General features: G+C 46.5%; 1 protein-coding gene across 1 annotated transcript; it reads left to right on the forward strand.

The window, feature by feature from the left end:
* The first annotated feature begins 999 nt into the window (after positions 1 to 999).
* Positions 1000 to 17227, forward strand: LOC142772221 (uncharacterized). The gene is made up of 6 exons (XM_075874419.1): positions 1000 to 1154; positions 3622 to 3716; positions 4567 to 4587; positions 12947 to 13000; positions 14672 to 14900; positions 16814 to 17227. The coding sequence occupies exons 1-6, from the start codon at positions 1000 to 1002 to the stop codon at positions 17055 to 17057; spliced, it is 798 nt and encodes a 265-aa protein (XP_075730534.1). The 3' UTR covers positions 17058 to 17227.
* The last annotated feature ends 539 nt before the right edge of the window (positions 17228 to 17766 follow it).

A 17766-nucleotide genomic window follows, 5' to 3' on the forward strand; every position in this document is an offset into this window, starting at 1 on the left:
TATTAACAATGAAAAAAAAACGAAGTAACAGTACTATCATATAAATAAACCGAAAACTAAAATATATGAAAACACTGAAGGTCAAAGTAATTTGGGGAAAAAAGCATATTTATTCAAACCAATAAGTAATTTAGAACGCCTGACTATATTCTTGTGCATGCGCGAGAATGACTGTCTAAAATAGTCTTAGAGCACCTCTCGATATGAATCTATTCAAAATAGTTTTTACACAGTTAATAATGTGAAACGTATTGAAAAGTAGAAAGATAGACCAATGGTTTCAATTAGCGCGAAGTGCGTACGCACCCTTTGCGAAGTACCTTACTAACACCATCATCATCGGCCCGCGTGCTCTACCAGCACGTTCTTCTGGCACGTTCTGCCAGCACGTTCCCACCGCAGGGTCCGTTGACGAAACCAGGGAACAGCAGTTGAGAAATTAGCCGCCATGAAAGAGACGACGTCGAGTTCGTTCGGTGCGTCGAGGGCGCCTGGATTTCAAGGTGGCCGATTATGGACATCGATGTGGGACCACGTGCCTCCACCTGGGCCATTGTTCGCTTCATTGCTCAACACTCGCGAAGACTCGAGACGAATGGCCGGTCAAGCTTCACGGGAGCACAGCGTCTCAACTGCTGCGGAACAGTGCATATCTCCGAAGATGGGCAGAGTCAATTTTCAGGTAGTAGTAATAATACCTCGCGGAGTTTTAAATCCCGTAGCTATGAGCTCAGCATGAGAAATTCATAATTGGATTGGCAACATGTTGGTCACGCACCGCTGGCCGCTGCGGCCAAAGCAAACAGCTCTTGCATTTGCTGTGAGGGAATTCACAGCCTGAAAGATCACTGCGATCTGTGTCACGTGAAACGGCCTTACCCATTGCTTGCATACATGCAGGCAGGAACGGGCCACCCAAATCAGTCCAGCCACCCTTATTCAGTCGCACAGGACCAAACGAGTACGCGGTCCAGCCCCACGACCAGCGTCACGAGCAGCATGGCGTCCAGCGGCGTCGTCAGTGCCACGTCCGCAAAGATGGCCATGTCCGGCGACCACCGGCGCGCCCTACCATCTGGAACGGCTCGGCAGTCGCACAGTCTGCCCCTCCAGGGCGTGTCAAAAGACGCCGACGTAAAGGAGCTCTCCGAACCGTGAGTGCGGATTAACTTGTTGTTCTAAAGTGTCGTCACTACATTCGAAAATGATGCTGCGACCACCATCTTAAATTAAACTTCATTCGGTCCTAGTAACTTAAGTTAACAGCACAAACACAAAATGTGCCCCACGACACTCGCTTGTCTCGTTTGCTTCCTCTTTGGTGCGTATTGTGGTTGCGCTGTTCATTTTAATTCACCGTCCTGAAGCTTGTTCACACCTGCGACTAGCGTCGCATGACAAATTGCGACTGGCCACCAAAAAGTGACTAAAGCAGATCGACGTTCGCGCCTGCGTACGTCTCAAATGTATCCGCACACAATTGACATCCGTTCTCATATGACTCGTATTTTAGTTGTCCCATAATATAAACGGATGTCCCGACCCTGATCATCTCATTGTTTCAGAAGTTGGCTACAGATGTTCCATGGCTGAAAAAAATAACACAACAAGTGATTGAGTCGAGGCAGTCACTTTGCGACCAAAGCGAATTTTTGCAGCTATTTGCACTCAATCGCTTGGCAACTAACTTATTTGTGTGACTAGTGCAATTAGTAGATGTTAACTAACCTCTTGGGTTCTAGTGCTGCAAGGAACATTGTTAGCGAGAAACACGACGTCTTTACAGAAGCGTCTTTTGCCGAGACACCATTCCTACGGTGGTGATGAGGATCAGTTGGTTTCCTTCATATGTGTTCCTATTCATAGCGCGAAAAACCGAAACGTAGACACAAGTAAGAAACGCATACACAGGACAGGCGCTGGATATTACCGACTCCTTAGTGAAAACCGACATGGAAGTGTCACAAACCGTCGGACAAGCGCGCATGCGCACCTTCACAATCCGAGCTGTTTTCTTATATTTATTTATTTATTTATTTATTTTGAAGATTGCCTGCAGCGCCATCTTAGGCATTATTTCGGGGGGCACAGTGCCTCATAGAAAGAATCCGCAGTCTTGCGGCCAACTAAATCAGCTGGAAACATATTCCATTCGACAAAGGCTTGCGGAAAAAAAAAGAATGCTTAAAAACATTCGTTCTGGGGTTGTATGGCCGTAGTTTAAATTTGTGGTCATGACGAGAGGAATGATAATGCGCTAGTTTTAAGTATTCTGAAGGATTAACGCGTGTTTTCTAGTTATAGATTGAAGAAAATAGTTTCAATCTTAGATTACGTCTTCGATCTCGTAAGTGTAGCCAATTAAGTTCTGTTTTCATACATTGAGAGCTTTCAGTTCAGTCATATTTTCCCAGAACAGATCTTGCTGCTATCGACTGAATGTGCTCTAGTGCATGAGTTTGTACTTCGTGAAACGTATTCCACACAGGAGCGGCGTATTCCAGTATTGGTCTGACATAAGCGTAATATGCTGCCTATTTAATATCCTTGGGTACATGTTTAGGATTTCTTTATAAAAAGCCTAGGGCTTTTCCAGCCCTGCTGAGAACACTGGCAATGTGTTCAGACCATCTCTCGTCCTTAGAAAACGTGACACCCAAGTACTTGTATTTGTGTTCTTTCCTAATAACTTCATTGTTTTAAGATGTACTGATTTGTAAACCTAGTGACCATTTTGGTGAAAGAGACGTGAACGCATTTATTAGTATTTAGTACCATATCAATATTTTGCACCATCCTGAAGCTTGGTGGAATCCATTTGGTCGGTCAGTTCAGTATACAACATACAGTCGTCAGCAAACATTTTAATACGACGCCTAATTGTATCCGAAATGTCATTAATAAACACAGGAAAGACAAGTGGGCTGAGTACGGAACCCTGAGGTACCACTGATGTCACCGAAACTAAACATGAACATGATCCACCTAGACCAACCTTCTGTTTTCTTGAAGTTATAGCCCGCAATCCATCGGTAAATGGTTTTATGAAGGCTCAAGTTCTACAGATTGTGAATCAGAATCGAGTGTGATACCGCATCAAATGCCTTTCTGAAGTCCAAAAATAAACAGTTTGTCCTCGATTATCTGAAACTGATGCTACATCATGTTAGAATTCAGTTATTTGGGTTGTACGTGAAAACCCCTGTTTAAATCCATGTTGTTTAGCATTTAAAAACTTATTGAAGGCAGGGGATTCATTAAAGCAGAAAAAAGAAAATGTTCAAATCGTGAAGCTTCACTATACCTGCAGCTTCACGAGTTGCCACCTAATATGCCCAAGATTCGCTTTCGAATGCTCGAGGTATTCATGAGACAAAGCGACCGTCAAAACGCCAACAAGTTTTCTTTCACATGAAGTCACACGTTAGCCATCTGTACTCGGCTCTTGGGCAGCGATAGAGCCCATATAGATTGATGATGATAAAAAATTTTTGTCTGCAATACTCTGGGAACCTCCACCGTAACAGCTGTTGTCGAAATTGTCACTAAGTGTGTGAATTTCGCAGAGATTGTTCGTAACTTATTCCCTCACTCTTTTCTGGCTTGCCTTATTTCTCACAGGAAAACAAAATCCAGCCTGCTGCTTACACTCATGGCGTGCGTCCTGGTCCTCATGGTCGCGCTCTTCCTCCTCTTGTTCATACTTTCGAACGGACGTAAGCATGAAGAGTGCTTCTTCACGATTTGTACAGGGTGGCCTATTATGCGACGCATTTACGGAAGCTTAGCGCGAGGAAAACGGGACACAGTAAAGAACATACAGGACGGGAGCTAATGCTCTGTTGCTTTAGTTAATTTACGGCAGTGATTTTCAGAAGGGGTCATCGCCCCGGTGTTGTTATATTCACGTTAACTTCAAATAATCAATTGATATGTGGGCTTTAACGTCCCAAAGCCACCATATGATTATGAGAGATGCCGTAGTGGAGAAATTCTTTTTACTGAAAGGTAGAAACAGATAATGTGGTAACAAATTGGTAGATTATACATGGGGAGTCTCAAGATTGACCTATTTCACTGGGCTATATATGTTACGAATAATCTATCACAGAGGCAGAGTGAAAATCGCAGAGCATTTTTACTCCTTGTGAAACAAAACCCCCATGAGCGGCGGTTGTAAACAAAGCAAATGGAGGGAACGGAGGAATTTTTTTCGCTGAAATCACTGCATGTGAAACAGCCTTTAAGCGAATACGTCTACTCCAAGGAACGAAGAGGCTTTTGGGTTATCTGCCATCGCAACGAGAAATAAGCGGTAAGATCCCAGTGCATATATAGGCTGTGTACTCATAGTTATTCAGATAGCGCACGTTTGAGCGCTCGCGACAGTGCCCTTATGATTTGAATTCGCAATTTCTGCTCAACGAGAGCTTTTGAAGAGGTGTCAACATTTAAATGACTGCTTGTTTTTCTCTAATTAGAATTCAGGAAACATGAAATCTTTTTATGTTAACTATCACCATTAAAGCGTTGACTAACATGTGCATTTGTTTTACTTCCATGCAGCTGTGGCACAAGAGCACCCCCGTAAGTAATAACCGAACTCGTGTACTGTCGCACCTGCATTTTGAATGAGCGTAAATTTGATGTGCGGTACTTAACAAGCTGCCAGCGTGGCTGTACAGGGGCGGCTTGCTTTACGTCGCACCATACGACGAGCGAACCCTCGCGTTTATTGAAAACAAAAAGCACTCTTTTATTTGCCATCTTAGGTAATCGCATGCATAAATAGGGGGCTTCAAGAATAAGAAGTACCTTCTAACAGCCTCGCGAGTCTAAAACCCTCTCATTCGGTAGAAAAGCAACGTCGTGTAGTGTAAATATATCTAATTTTCAAACACACACACTTGTTTGAGTATGATTCAACGTGTGTCACACGCAACGAATGGCAACACTGCCATTCCTTCCACATGATCATCGTCTCCCTGAATATATGACTCACGTGTCCTCACGAGCGATCAGACATGGGTATACATTTGCACACGTGGTTATCCTTTAGGTCATGTCATTGTGGGAAAACATTGTGGTCGTATCTTTATAACGATTTTCCTTAAAAAAGAGATGTCTGCGTTACTAGTAGAATAAATTATTATCAATAATTATGACTGCTAATGTAACGGCTAAAGGCTGAGCGAAGCAGCTCTATAACTTCTTTGGTTTTGGTTTGTCACCTAGATGTCATACTGTTCTCTACTTGTTTTGCATTTTACTCCAAGGAGTTCCTTCCCTATTTTCATCATTGGTCAGAAAAGCTGGCCGATCGGTTGTCGAGGTTTCTCGAAACACATCAGCCAGGCATTATAGCAGCATTATTCACCAAATTTAGCTAGAAGTCAATTTTTTAAATTAAATACCATATACCCGAAGACCTTGCCATATATTCAAATTCATAGTCATTGGCTGATTTGAGAATCATGGGTTGCATTGATACTGTGGCCTCCGCGGGAGGTCACCGTGTGTCCACGGGCTTGCCTGTGGTCAAACTGAAAATAAGCTGCACTTTTGAGGAAAAAAAATGGCAGCATATCCACGGAGTGAATGATGGAGAGTGGGGCGAAGCATTCGTCCGTCCATGCGTCCGTCTGTGTGACCGTCCATGCATCTGTTTGTGCGCCCGTCCCTGCGTTTTTTCATGCATCCGCCCCTGCGTCCGTTCATGCGTCCATCCATGCATCTGTTTGTGTGTCCGTTCGTCCATCTATTCAACACTCCAAGTCCCACCATCTCGCATCTTTTCATCATATATTCCCCATATAGAAGCACCGCCATCCAGCGGACATTCCAAGGACTAAACGAGAGGTGGCACACGCACACTTTCTTACGGCCTGCGCTTTGGGTCCACTTCCCACCTTTAACCACCTCGAGTTCATGGTATATTCTAGTTCACTGTATTCATGGCACTGCGACCAAACGCTCGCTAAACCTTTCGAAAACCGAGGAGGTTACGCCCAGCGAGTATAACGTAGCAACCTTTCCCTGTCAGATAGGGCTCAATTTACATGCCAATGGCTGCTGATGAGAAATGAGAGACAGGAGAATTCGGCTTTTACTTTCTTACGGCTTGCGCTTCGTATCTACTTCTCATTGTTAACCACCTTGAGTTCGTTCATGGTATATACAAGTTCATTGTATTCATGGCACTGCGGCTCAACGCTCGCTAAACCTTTCTAATGCTAAGGAGTTTACACCCAGCGAGTATAATGTAGCATCCCTTTCTTGTCCGATAGTGCTCAATGTACATGCCAATGGCTGCTAATGGGGATCGCAGAGTGCGCGTTGACTGAAAGCCGAATGCTCATGTCTCTCATTCCCCATTAGCAGCCATTGGCATGTACATTGAGCACTATTTTTCATTGTTAAACAACGCACAGAAGAAATCTCTCACTGGCACCACCTTAGAGGTCAAGTGTTAAACCTATTTCGGGTATGTGCCACTGGTGGTTACATACGAGGGACGCCCAAGCCACGCCAGAAGGAGCGTCTTAGCGTCTCAAGTTGTTGTTAGCGTCTCACGGCGTCTCTTGGCTGGCGGACGCCCGTCATGGCAAGCCAGCCCCCGAAGAAGGCGCTAGCCTTCGACGTAGTCGTCCCCGAGGGGACTAGTCCCGAAGACGTCGTTGACGCGACGTCTTCAATAGTAGGAATCGAAGAAGTATACTGCGTTCAGCACTTTGGAGGCCGGAACTACCAAGTTACCGTCAACAGTGAGGCCGCACTGGCCCAAATCGTAGACGCGTCGCACCTCATCATCCGAGGAGAGCGCGTCGCCATCTTACCCCTGGGACCCCAAGTGTCCCAAGTGACCGTCTTGTTCCTGCCGTGCCGCGTACCCAGCGAAGTCCTCGCACAAGCACTCTCTCCCTACGGGAAGGTGCTGCACATCACCAGAGGACTCATGGGATCGCGCCCAACCGTGACCACTGGGACGCGATACGTCCACATGGAAATGAAGGCTTCGTCACCGGTGCCCAACTACCTCAAAGTCGCGGGCCATCGAGTAACCTGTGACTATAAAGGCATCCAGCGAGTGTGTCGTCGATGTGGAGACAGTGGTCACTTCCGCATGAACTGCACAGCTTCGTTTTGTGGAAGGTGCGGCGTTTATGGCCACGACGGGAAAGGCTGCTCGCTGCCGTGTCGCCGTTGTGGGGACCCGCATGCCACCGTGGCCTGCACCATCAGGCCATCGTATTCCGAGGCGGCATCCAAGGATTTCCCCCCACTTCAACCAGGAACGCCATCTAAGAACAAGTGCGACGATTCGTCAACGCGAGCCGTGGTAACCGACCACGATCAAGGTGTGCCAATCGCGACGCTGCACCAGACGCCCACTGCGTTTCCAACGATTCCGGGCCTGGTAATCCCGCCAGGTACTGAAAACTTAAGTTCCCCGCGTCCCGTGGCCATTTCTGAGGAATCGCAGGCCAAGCCCTCGTCAGACGAGGCGCCTCGTGAAGACGGCGTCTCAGATGGGAATATTGCATCTGAGGCTCCTCGCGTTGCTGCTCTGTCGACAACAAGTTCAGGTGTCATCGAGGAGTTCACACCTCAAGAAGACGACGCCTGCATCTACGAGGACTCCAACAGCACCACGAGTGAGGCGCCCCTACAAATTGACGAAGACGCCAGCTCCAGTGACATAAGCCAGGACAGTGGAGACGTCTTTGTACCATCCTCGCTCAAAAACCCGGACACCAAACGCCACCGGATAACTACTCGTGACTTAGAAGCCCCCACCAGAGACAGAAGTCCCCTGCGGACTTTGACGCGATCCCGGAAGCCCCGAGCCTCCGGTGGATCGCCTGGCCGGAAAAAAGGACTCAGCCACTTGCGGGGCATTGGCTCCCGCACCTGATAAAGGTACCCCTGCATTTGCGTGATCCTATAGTATGTTTTCATTTTCCCCATGGCTCTTACTCAAAAAGTTATTACTTTTAACGTTCAAGGTTTCCGAAATCCACAAAAACAGGCTGAGGTATTGGCTTTCGCACGTTCAGTGCATTGTGATTTGCTGTTCGTGCAAGAAACAAATTTTTTCAGGCTTTCTGATGTACTCGCTTTCAAGCGCGCGTTCAATATTGATTGTTTCTTTTCGTACGCCAGCACGCATTCGACTGGCGTCGGAGTCGTTATTTTTAACCGAGGTCTTTTACGTGACCATCATGTTTCCTTCGATGCCTTCGGACGCGTGCTGGCGTTCGACTGCACCTTTTTTTCGTTAAGAATAAGATTTGTTGCCGTGTATGCCCCAGCGGCACGCGAGAACTCAAACGCGTTCTTCCAATCTCTTGATGCGTTTCTTTTAAATTCCCGACATGTGGTACTTTTAGGGGATTTCAATTGTGTCTTAGACTCACACGCAGACGTTCGAGGTCCGGGTCGCGGCCGGTCAAACTGGAATGCCAGAGAACTCGAACGTCTAGTGCAGCAATTGGCATTGAGTGACATTCATCAAAGTGTACATGGCAGTAATTATGCCTATACTTGGCGTCGAGCAGCGTCGAGCAGCCGAATTGATCGCGTGTATGCATCCCCCAGTCTCATTACCTACGTTCACGACACCGGGGTAATGTCATTGCCACCGACACCAGCATACATTAGCGACCATCGGCCGGTTATGTTCTCTCTCCGCCTGCCAGCGGGGACGCCAACGGTTCACAGACCATGGCGTCTCGATTGCCGCGTCCTCCAGGACTCTCAGGCTACGGAGAAATTATCCCGAGCGTTACGCGCATCGCTCATTGGGGCGGATGTAGCTGATTGGGATCGCCTCAAAGAACAGTGGCGGCATCATTGCAGTGCGTCGGGCAGAAGACTTTGCACCCATATGTACAAAAAGATGCGTCATTGTTAATCCAGAAGATACGCATTGCCAATCGAGATCCCAGTCCTTCCACTGTAATGCGGGCATGGCAAGAGGAGCTCGTTGAACGGTACCAGCGTATTATGCGCGCTTCTTCACTCTCGGCGGCAGCTTGGCGCTGTAGACGTGCACCCTGTGCACACCCTGAGGTGCTAAGGTATGCACGCAGAGCTCTGCTTTGTCCACCAGGCTCGCCTGCCCACTCGCTCAACTCTATCACCCCAGCTGCTGCGGGTACGCGCGACTTTCAGGAATTCACTGAACACTTTGAGTCAATGGCTAAATCTGGTGCTAATGTCTGTTACCCAGGATCTGTTTCTTCGCATCCTCTGCTAACAGATTTACCTCATGATTCCAACATGTCAAATGACGTCCTCCTATCACCGCCATCCGATGACGAAATCAAAGGCGCATTAGACGCAATGAAAAAAAGATCGGCCCCAGGGCCTGACGGACTTCCTGCAGAGTTTTATGTACAGTTCTGGCCTATCATTGGTCCAACTATGTCACGCGTCATTCGCAGGTGTTTCCAAGATATTACACTTCTAACTTCTTTCCACAAAGGCCGTATAACACTAGTTCCCAAGAAAGACCCAATGTCCACGCGACCAGAAGATTGGCGCCCTATTACCCTGCTCAATGTAGATTACAAGCTCTTGGCTAACATTTTGGTGCGCCGAATCAGTCCATTTCTTGCAACATTAATTGCTCCCCACCAGGTCTGTTCTGTTCCGGGCCGAGAAATACACACCCATACGTGGTTAACGCGGAACATCATTCAATACACTATTAGCCGATGTGCGCAAGGACTGTTGGTTTCATTAGATCAAGAGAAAGCTTTTGATTTCATAGAACATGGCTACATACTAAATGTTTTACACGCATACGGATTCCCGGGTAGGTTCATTGACCTTATCAGCGCGATGTACACTAATTTAGAAAGTACCCTTTACTTAGATTCCCGTGAGAGTCACGCATTTAGAGTCACGCGTGGGGTCCGTCAAGGGTGTCCCCTCTCCCTAGTGTTATTTATCCTTGCATTAGAGCCCTTCTTAAGGGCCGTTGAACATCACCCGCAGATTCGTGGCTTACCTCTACCCGGTAACACTCAAGTAAAGGTCGCTGCATATGCAGATGATATCACTCTATATGTACATAATGAACAGTCGCTGCAGCATGCTCTTGATACATTCCATGATTTTGGTATTATCTCCGCTGCAAAGTTAAACTTTTCTAAAAGCCAGTATTTTTTTATTGGCAACCCCAGCGGTCGTATCAACATCACGTCGCCTTTACAGTGGTCTCCTGATATTTCAATACTCGGAGTTACTTTCACTGTATTTGGTATACAAGATAGCATCTGGTCATCTGTTGTACAAACTCTTCTAAATGATATCAAAGCAGCCAGGCACTTCGAATTCCCTCTCTTGGAACGCCGATACTTAACTCATACGGTGTACCTAGGAAAATTTTGGTACCTTTGCCATTCTGTTAAACCACCGCTCCACGTCTGCAGGAAAGTTCAAAGCTGCATCAGTTCATTTTTTTGGTCTGGTGGCACAGAATTGTTATCGCGTCCAGCGTTAGCTCAGCCGCGAGATCAAGGCGGTTTTGCATTCCCTGACGTTTCCGTCGCGGCTTCTACATTGTGCCTCCGCACTCTATTGCGAATACTAAGCAATGATGACATGCCCGCTCAGACACTGGCTCGCTACCATCTGGGGCCATCACTACGTGTCTTCTTGCCGGATAGCCAAACAAACAAAGGTCCCCAATCAACTGAATTACCACCTTTGTATCGAGCCCTTCTGGCATTTCACCGACGTTTGGAAGCTACGTGCCCAGAGATAGAGGTGGCCGACTCTAAAGTGGTGGACACAATGGCCGCCCTTCTACGGCCATTGGTGCCCCAGCATCGTCAATCTGTATTGAACCGCGCTTGGAAACCAATAACTGCCGCAGTGTTGCCAGGGCATCTCAGAGACTTTGTCTGGAGGTTGGGCTGGGGCTTGCTCCCCACGCGAGATCGGTTGCAGCGATGGCAGGTAGTTCGCACTTCCACTTGCCCCAACTGCGTCATGGTAGAGACCAATCGACATGCGACGTTTGAATGTGTGGTTTCCCGCCTTTTTTGGCGTGCGGTTAATACTGGTTTTCGGGGACAGGGTGTGCGAACTTTCGTGTCCAACGGCCGATTTCCGCGTAGCCGCTTCTCCGCTCTCTTAATAGTTGCGGGGCTGTTCAGCCTTTGGAGAAACCGATGTGATGCCGTTGCTGCCAATTGCCGCCGGCGTGCCTTGTGGCCGATACTGGGGAGAATGAGACGAGAGATCCTCGCGTTCCTCTCCGAAGAGCTTTTCTTCCTCGGGGAGCAAGAGTTTCTGCGGCATTGGTCGTGCCCTTTCGTGAAGGTGGAACACGAAAGGATACAACTCATTTTTCGACCGACTTGGTGCTAAGCAGCGCCCGTTGAGTTGTTATATATGATTTCATTTGTTACAAATTGTGTTTCATTTGGATCTATTGTATCGTTATACCTTTGTATCGTGATATCACATTGAATAATTGTGTACATGTATGCCAACATAATCATGTATATTAGAGCAAATGTCTTCACTGTAACGTAGTGATGTTAGTCGTGAAATATAGATGTGCCGATGTATATGTGCCCTGTTACTGGAATGGTATGAAGCCTTTGTGTTCTGTACATGCTGTAAATAAACTTTTTCTAAACAAGGAGCTTCGCCCCTAAAAAGTGCTTGAGGTTGCAGCACATGCGTGACGTAGCTACCTAGCAGGCCTGTTGCCTGCTTAGCGCTTGCTGTTTAAAGAGAGGAGATAAAGCGATCACAGCTTGCGACAAATTCTTTTAAGGTGGTCGATTGGGGAAGCAATCGACCTCGTTTCTGAAGTCATGCAATGCTTACTTGAAAACGTTTTGCAGGGCCCCCTTAAGCGAGTCGTCGTCCGTACGAGCGCATACGGCGCGAAGAATACAGCACATCACAATGATACTGTCACAAGTGTATGTCATTGGTGGACGAGATCACGTGGTGGTGTAAATCCGCCATTAGATTTGAAACGCACGCGCTGCCGCGCCACGTAGCCTACGGGAGTTCCCGTTACGTGCCGTTACAGACAATGGCACTTAAGATATCGCCTCGCATCACGTTATTTATAGCAAGATCATCAAAACAATCAAACAGACCTTTCTAAAAATTTTATTTCTTCTTGCACCATTAGAGACTACAACAACCGGCTCTTCTCACACTTCTGTTGCTTCCGTTTTCCTTAAAGGGCATGTCCTTCACATTAGTGGTACATCTATGGTGCGACTTGTTTTCAGTTGGCTTGAGCTTAACTACAGAAAGATTTTTTTTCTGCATTTCAAACCATTTTGTGCGTGCCATCATCATCACTCCTTGCCCTCACAACAGGTTTTGCGAAATTTTTTTCTTTTCCAGTGGGGGTATATGGGTGATGCGGTTGTGTTGTCTTTCATGCGAGAGTCTTGGGTGCTCTTTTCGCATCGTAAATGATTATGCTTTATTGCCAGTCAGCTGATCGTGTTGTTTGCTCATATATCCCATTCTACATATGCGGCATTCTGCAATTAAGTTACGAGGGCAATCATTGATTCTGCCACAATTGTTTTCCTTTCCTTTTGCTGGCTCTAATTAGTGGCCTCTGCGCTGCACTTTTAAGTCGTTATTCTACACAGCCTGCACATTTTCGTAAGTTCCAAGATTACTGGTCCTGTCTAGACTGCTTAAAACACACAGAAATTATTCTATGGCATTACCGCTGCTTCAAAGAAACTGGTTTGTGGAGCCTATTCACATAAATACCGCAGTTTTAGCAAGGCCTTTCTGTTTAGCAAAGCGAGCACTGTGATTGAACGCGATATTCACAGTGAGAAAAGGAACATGGGCATAATTTTAGGAATATTATTATTAGTCTGTCTAAACTCCTTTGGGATCGTTTAGCCTGTGACACACAATAACATTCTGATTTCATTCGCAGAGGCTGGAACGAACCAATCTACGGAAGTCTCCCGGAGCACACCGAAATCGACTGGTGAGTTATGTCTGTAAAACGTTTCTCTGATTTGATTTGATTGATATGTTGGATTTAACGGCCCGAAACCACAATATGATTATGAGAGACAACGTAGTGGAGGGCTCCGGAAATTTCTACCAACTGGGTTTGTTTAACCTGCACCCAAATCTGAGAACATGTGCCTACGGCATTTTCGCCTCCATCGAAAAAGAAAGTTTATCTCATCAGAGGTATGAATATACCTCAATGCGCACAGGCTTCATCTAATGGCGTCCATACTTTCTGGAAATGCAAACAAAATGTAGCTAGCTAAAATGTTTTATAATAAATGAAAAAAAAAAACCCGCATCGCGAAAATCATGAAGACCGAAACGAAACGCAACAGGTGGATTCATATTATCAACTGAATTTTAGTTGAAAAACATGAAACAAATTGACAAAAAAAGCACTGCCGCCATAATGACGTCGTGAAGGGTCTATCGGTAAATAACTGCAATCTACACTTCCGCACATGCTGTGGGAGTGCCTGGCACAGTACAGACACAGTAACGCCAAGGCCATTTCGTCGAAGCTCCATGAGGCTCTGCGGAGCCCCGCTCTTTACGACCTAACCTGGGGGACCCTGCACGCCCGTGAGGCAGCGTCGAGGCGAGCCCTTGACGTCCCCTCACGGAAGGCTTGGGCACGGCCACCTAAACCTGCTGGTTTCTTATAATAAAGTTTACTCCCCCTCCTCCTCCTCTTTTTTTCCCTAGTGCAAACGACGCGCAGGTAACGCACGTGTCTCCTGCGTGCGCAATATTATTGTATTCGAGGATTTCTCTCCGTCTTGCTTATTCCTGAATTGCACCATAATGTTGTTTGAAAATTTATCACGATTGGCAAAGCTTACGATGCTGTACCATATGTGCACCCACATTGTTATTCATGCACAGCTGTGCTCTCCTGCCCTGCCATTCTAGCAACTCCCCGTTTGTCTTATAATAGGCTATACTTTGTTGTTACTTAGGAGAAACACATGGACCACATCCTCTTTGCACCGAGTGTACTGCGCCGTATGTGTCTTACCTCAGTGATACAATTTCACTTTGTGTAAACAAATTGGAGGGGGAAAGAGAGATTTTAATGGTTCAGAGTAAATTTCAGTTTTATAGTATCAATATATTTCCTTGGAGAACTAAACAGCAGTTTGCACTGTACAGCGACCCACACATGTCAAGGACGCCATGTTTATATTAGAAAACATTTCGCGCAGAAAATATGGTGCTGTCCAAGAAAAGCAATGATAAGAAATGCAGTCTCTTTTAAGTGAACAATTATTATATTTTACTTACGAATGCCCGTAACTGTGTGAGGGTCCAAATTAGTAAAACAGTAATTTGAGCCCTGCCAATGAGAAAATTGTCATTTACATAGCTACTAATACTTGAAGCTAGCTTCATTAACCACGAATGAATGTTCGTCTACATGATGCCCGCGGGACGGCTCGAAGCTCTCCCATAGTAGAGTACTCTGTACTCCAAATCGTTACAATCTTTTGCTACCCCCCCCCCTACTAATAAGCATGTGTTTCGGTTCTCTAAGTCCATAGTTCTGCCAAAAGAAGTTGTTCCCGTGTATAGTCTGAATCAGTCAACGCTTCTCAATTTGCAACGCTGTGACCATTGTCGGCACTCTCGTTCGTCGCAGTTCACTCCACACCTTCGAGACCAGCACCAGGTCTCGTGGGCTCCGCATGCAACAATTCATCCTCTTGCCTGGGCGAGGCAGTTTGCTTGGACGGCGTCTGCCGGTGCGAAGGGTCCGACTTGGACGTGGTCGAAGGAATCTGCGTCGCTGTCTCCACACCGGAGACGCAGCAGCCGTTTTCGACGAGGACCACGGTGACGTCGACAACGTCATCGACGAGAACATCAGAGTAAGTTACGATGAGTAGCCATGATGTTTGAGATACCGTCACTTCGACTCATTTCAAGCTTCCGATAATGCATCTGTAGCTCGGACTACCCACATGCATATACTTTGAGATTTGGGTCTTTTCTTTGACAGAAACAGCCACTGTGACTTGAGTTACAACGGCGCCCATTAGAGCAGAGCCAAGCGAATGATAAAGCTTCAGCCATATAGCACATATCAGAATATCAGAATACTCACAAAATGTGTTACTAAGCATGCTCGGTAGAACGATTCTATGGGAACATCTTCTCAGGCTCAATTGCCGTGCTTCTGGGACCCGAGCTCATCAGTTTGATTTCTGGGCTACGGCGATTGCATCAATCAAGGCCGAATGCAAAATAATCCATGAACTTATAATTGGGACAACGTCAAGGAAGCTTACGTGGTCAAAATGAATCTGGAGTGTCTCATAAATGACATCGTGGATTTGTCACGTAAAGATAGAGATGGTTATTGCTTCATTACAGTAGCTGTGTTAAGAAAGGTACAAAAAATCCTTCGCTGCTCATTTAGCTATGTTCAGCAACACTGAATCGAAACTCATAGCCTGCACATAGCACACAAGGAATTCCAGGCATAATTAAGTGTCTTATGCATTGATATGCACCGATATGGTTAGTGGTACCTTTTTTTCTGTTGGTCGGGTGCCTTCGCCAATGTACCAGTCTTCATGAAATGCAAATTTTATATAATGACACATGAGCAATTACGCAGAGTAACTTATTCATATAAACAACCTAATCTACACAGTAGGTTTTGGGGTAGGGTGCAGGACAAGTTATGGGGTAGATTCTTCACAAGAGCACAATTCGTTCTCAAGCATGCTTTTGTGAAACTGCCTTTCACTGCCGAACTCTTTTTCTGCTGAACTTTTTCTGGAAATGCTCAGCATGTTTATACGCTTCTGGTTATCTCGGCTTTGCACTCTGATGTTCCTCTGCAGTATGCACGTGCGTTTGTTTACATTGTGTCTTAAAAGCACTGCATGGCTACCTCACCCCCCCCCCCCTTCCGCCTTAACTCTCCCACAAGTTTTCACATCCTCAGCAGCACAATACCACACGTTAAACTGCGCAACGAAGGACCGACCAAAAAAGTTGCAACTTCACCGCAAGGTTGAAGAAATGAACGTGTTGTTACGTTAGGGTAGTCCCTGTATCCCACCGCTGCCACCACTGTTACAAATCCGGTCACGTGACTGGTGCAAAGCCGGGTGGTTGCCGTGCCGAACACGGGTGGTCGTCATGTCCAGAGCAGCCGTGAGGACGAGTTCGAAGATTGAAAATACTTTGTACAGAATATTCACATGTGGATGTACTCAACTCTCAAAGAACAGGAATGGTGCTCTTCGGCACGCCGGCTCAATTGGGAGGTTGAGGTCGACCCCTCCCCATTATTTTATCCACACGGTGGCCAAAAGTCCAACAATCCTGCACGACTTGCTGGTACACAAGTACGGCCTAGTGATTAGGGGGCCTGTCTCGGCCACGGGAGGTAGCAGGTTCGAATCCTACCACCGGACACCCACCAGATAAATGGGAAAGGCATCACCCGACCCGGCACGTGGTTATGCGTGGGGTGTACATTGCCTGAGGAGCGGTAATCTACGCTTCGCCGTGCATGCTCAATGTGCTCTTCATATTCGTTCGTTAACCCTGCGGCATCGATGCTTGATCGGTTGACGACGCGTCCTGAAGCTACTAATAATATATTATGGGCTTTACATCCCAAAACCATTATATGATATGAGAGACGCCGTAGTGAAAGGGACTTCGCACAGTCCATGGGGGAGGCATCTAAGGCGTGTGCCTTACCACTATAACATTCATAACTGAAAAGAATGCCCTGGATACAGAAATATACAACGTTTTGCAGGCTTCGGACAGGCGAGACTGTTCCGACCGCCAAGCGGTTCACATTTGTGCGCACAGTCCGCCTGGCAACCGCCACGAGAGCCGCCGCCACCAAGAACCCGTCCGTAACAGCTCGAGAGAACCCGGTCGTGGACACGACGGAGGTGGCCGCGGACGGCCAGGGGAGTGTGGCGGTGGTCTCATATGCCACTGCCAAAGAAGAGGAAGTGGAGGAAATGCGCAGGCATCGTGGGCAACAGGCTTAAGCGCTTATCTGAAACAGCTTGATTGGGCCACCTTACACCGACTAATTTTCATTCGTAAACAATCTATTGGTGTTTGTATACGTTATTGAGGAGCGATTTGTTATCCGATTCGAAGAGTTGTTTTTGTCGAAGATTTCTGGTTTAGCTCCTATCGCATGTCTCTTAATAAAAATTATGGCAGTCGATTTTGTTTTTAAGGCTTCATAGTGAATGTGGCACCGAGACGAGCGAGCATTCTTGTGTACTTGCAAGGTATACAAAACTTGAAGCTTGTGAACTGGCTCGTAGATTTAGTCGATTGCTTGCAGCTGAGCTGGCATTGGAAGCGAAGCAAGCCTGAAACAAGCCGCTACTGGGGGCTGCTAGAAGATGTGCATTCATGTGTACCTCCGGGGTGCTTGCGTATTCTTTATATAGTTAATCTCTTGTAGCGTATTTCATGCCATAGTTGTAGTAGCAGTGTCACCTATAGGATTCATGTAAGTCATGTGACTGTATGGGAGAGTGTATAGAGAAATAAAACTAAATTTTTATGGCAAGTCACGGCACTATTTTTTTGGAGTGCTGTTATCATTAGTTAATACTTACTTTGCCAGACAAAGCAGTTCGAAGTTTTAATAAATTATATAGAGCTTAAATTCGGATAAACCAAGGCAAGCTACAGGAACAACGAGGATTATGAGCGTTACTTTTACAGTGCGCAATATAC

This window comes from Rhipicephalus microplus, chromosome 9, assembly GCF_043290135.1.
Source record: "Rhipicephalus microplus isolate Deutch F79 chromosome 9, USDA_Rmic, whole genome shotgun sequence".
NCBI classification, from domain to species: Eukaryota; Metazoa; Arthropoda; class Arachnida; order Ixodida; family Ixodidae; genus Rhipicephalus; species Rhipicephalus microplus.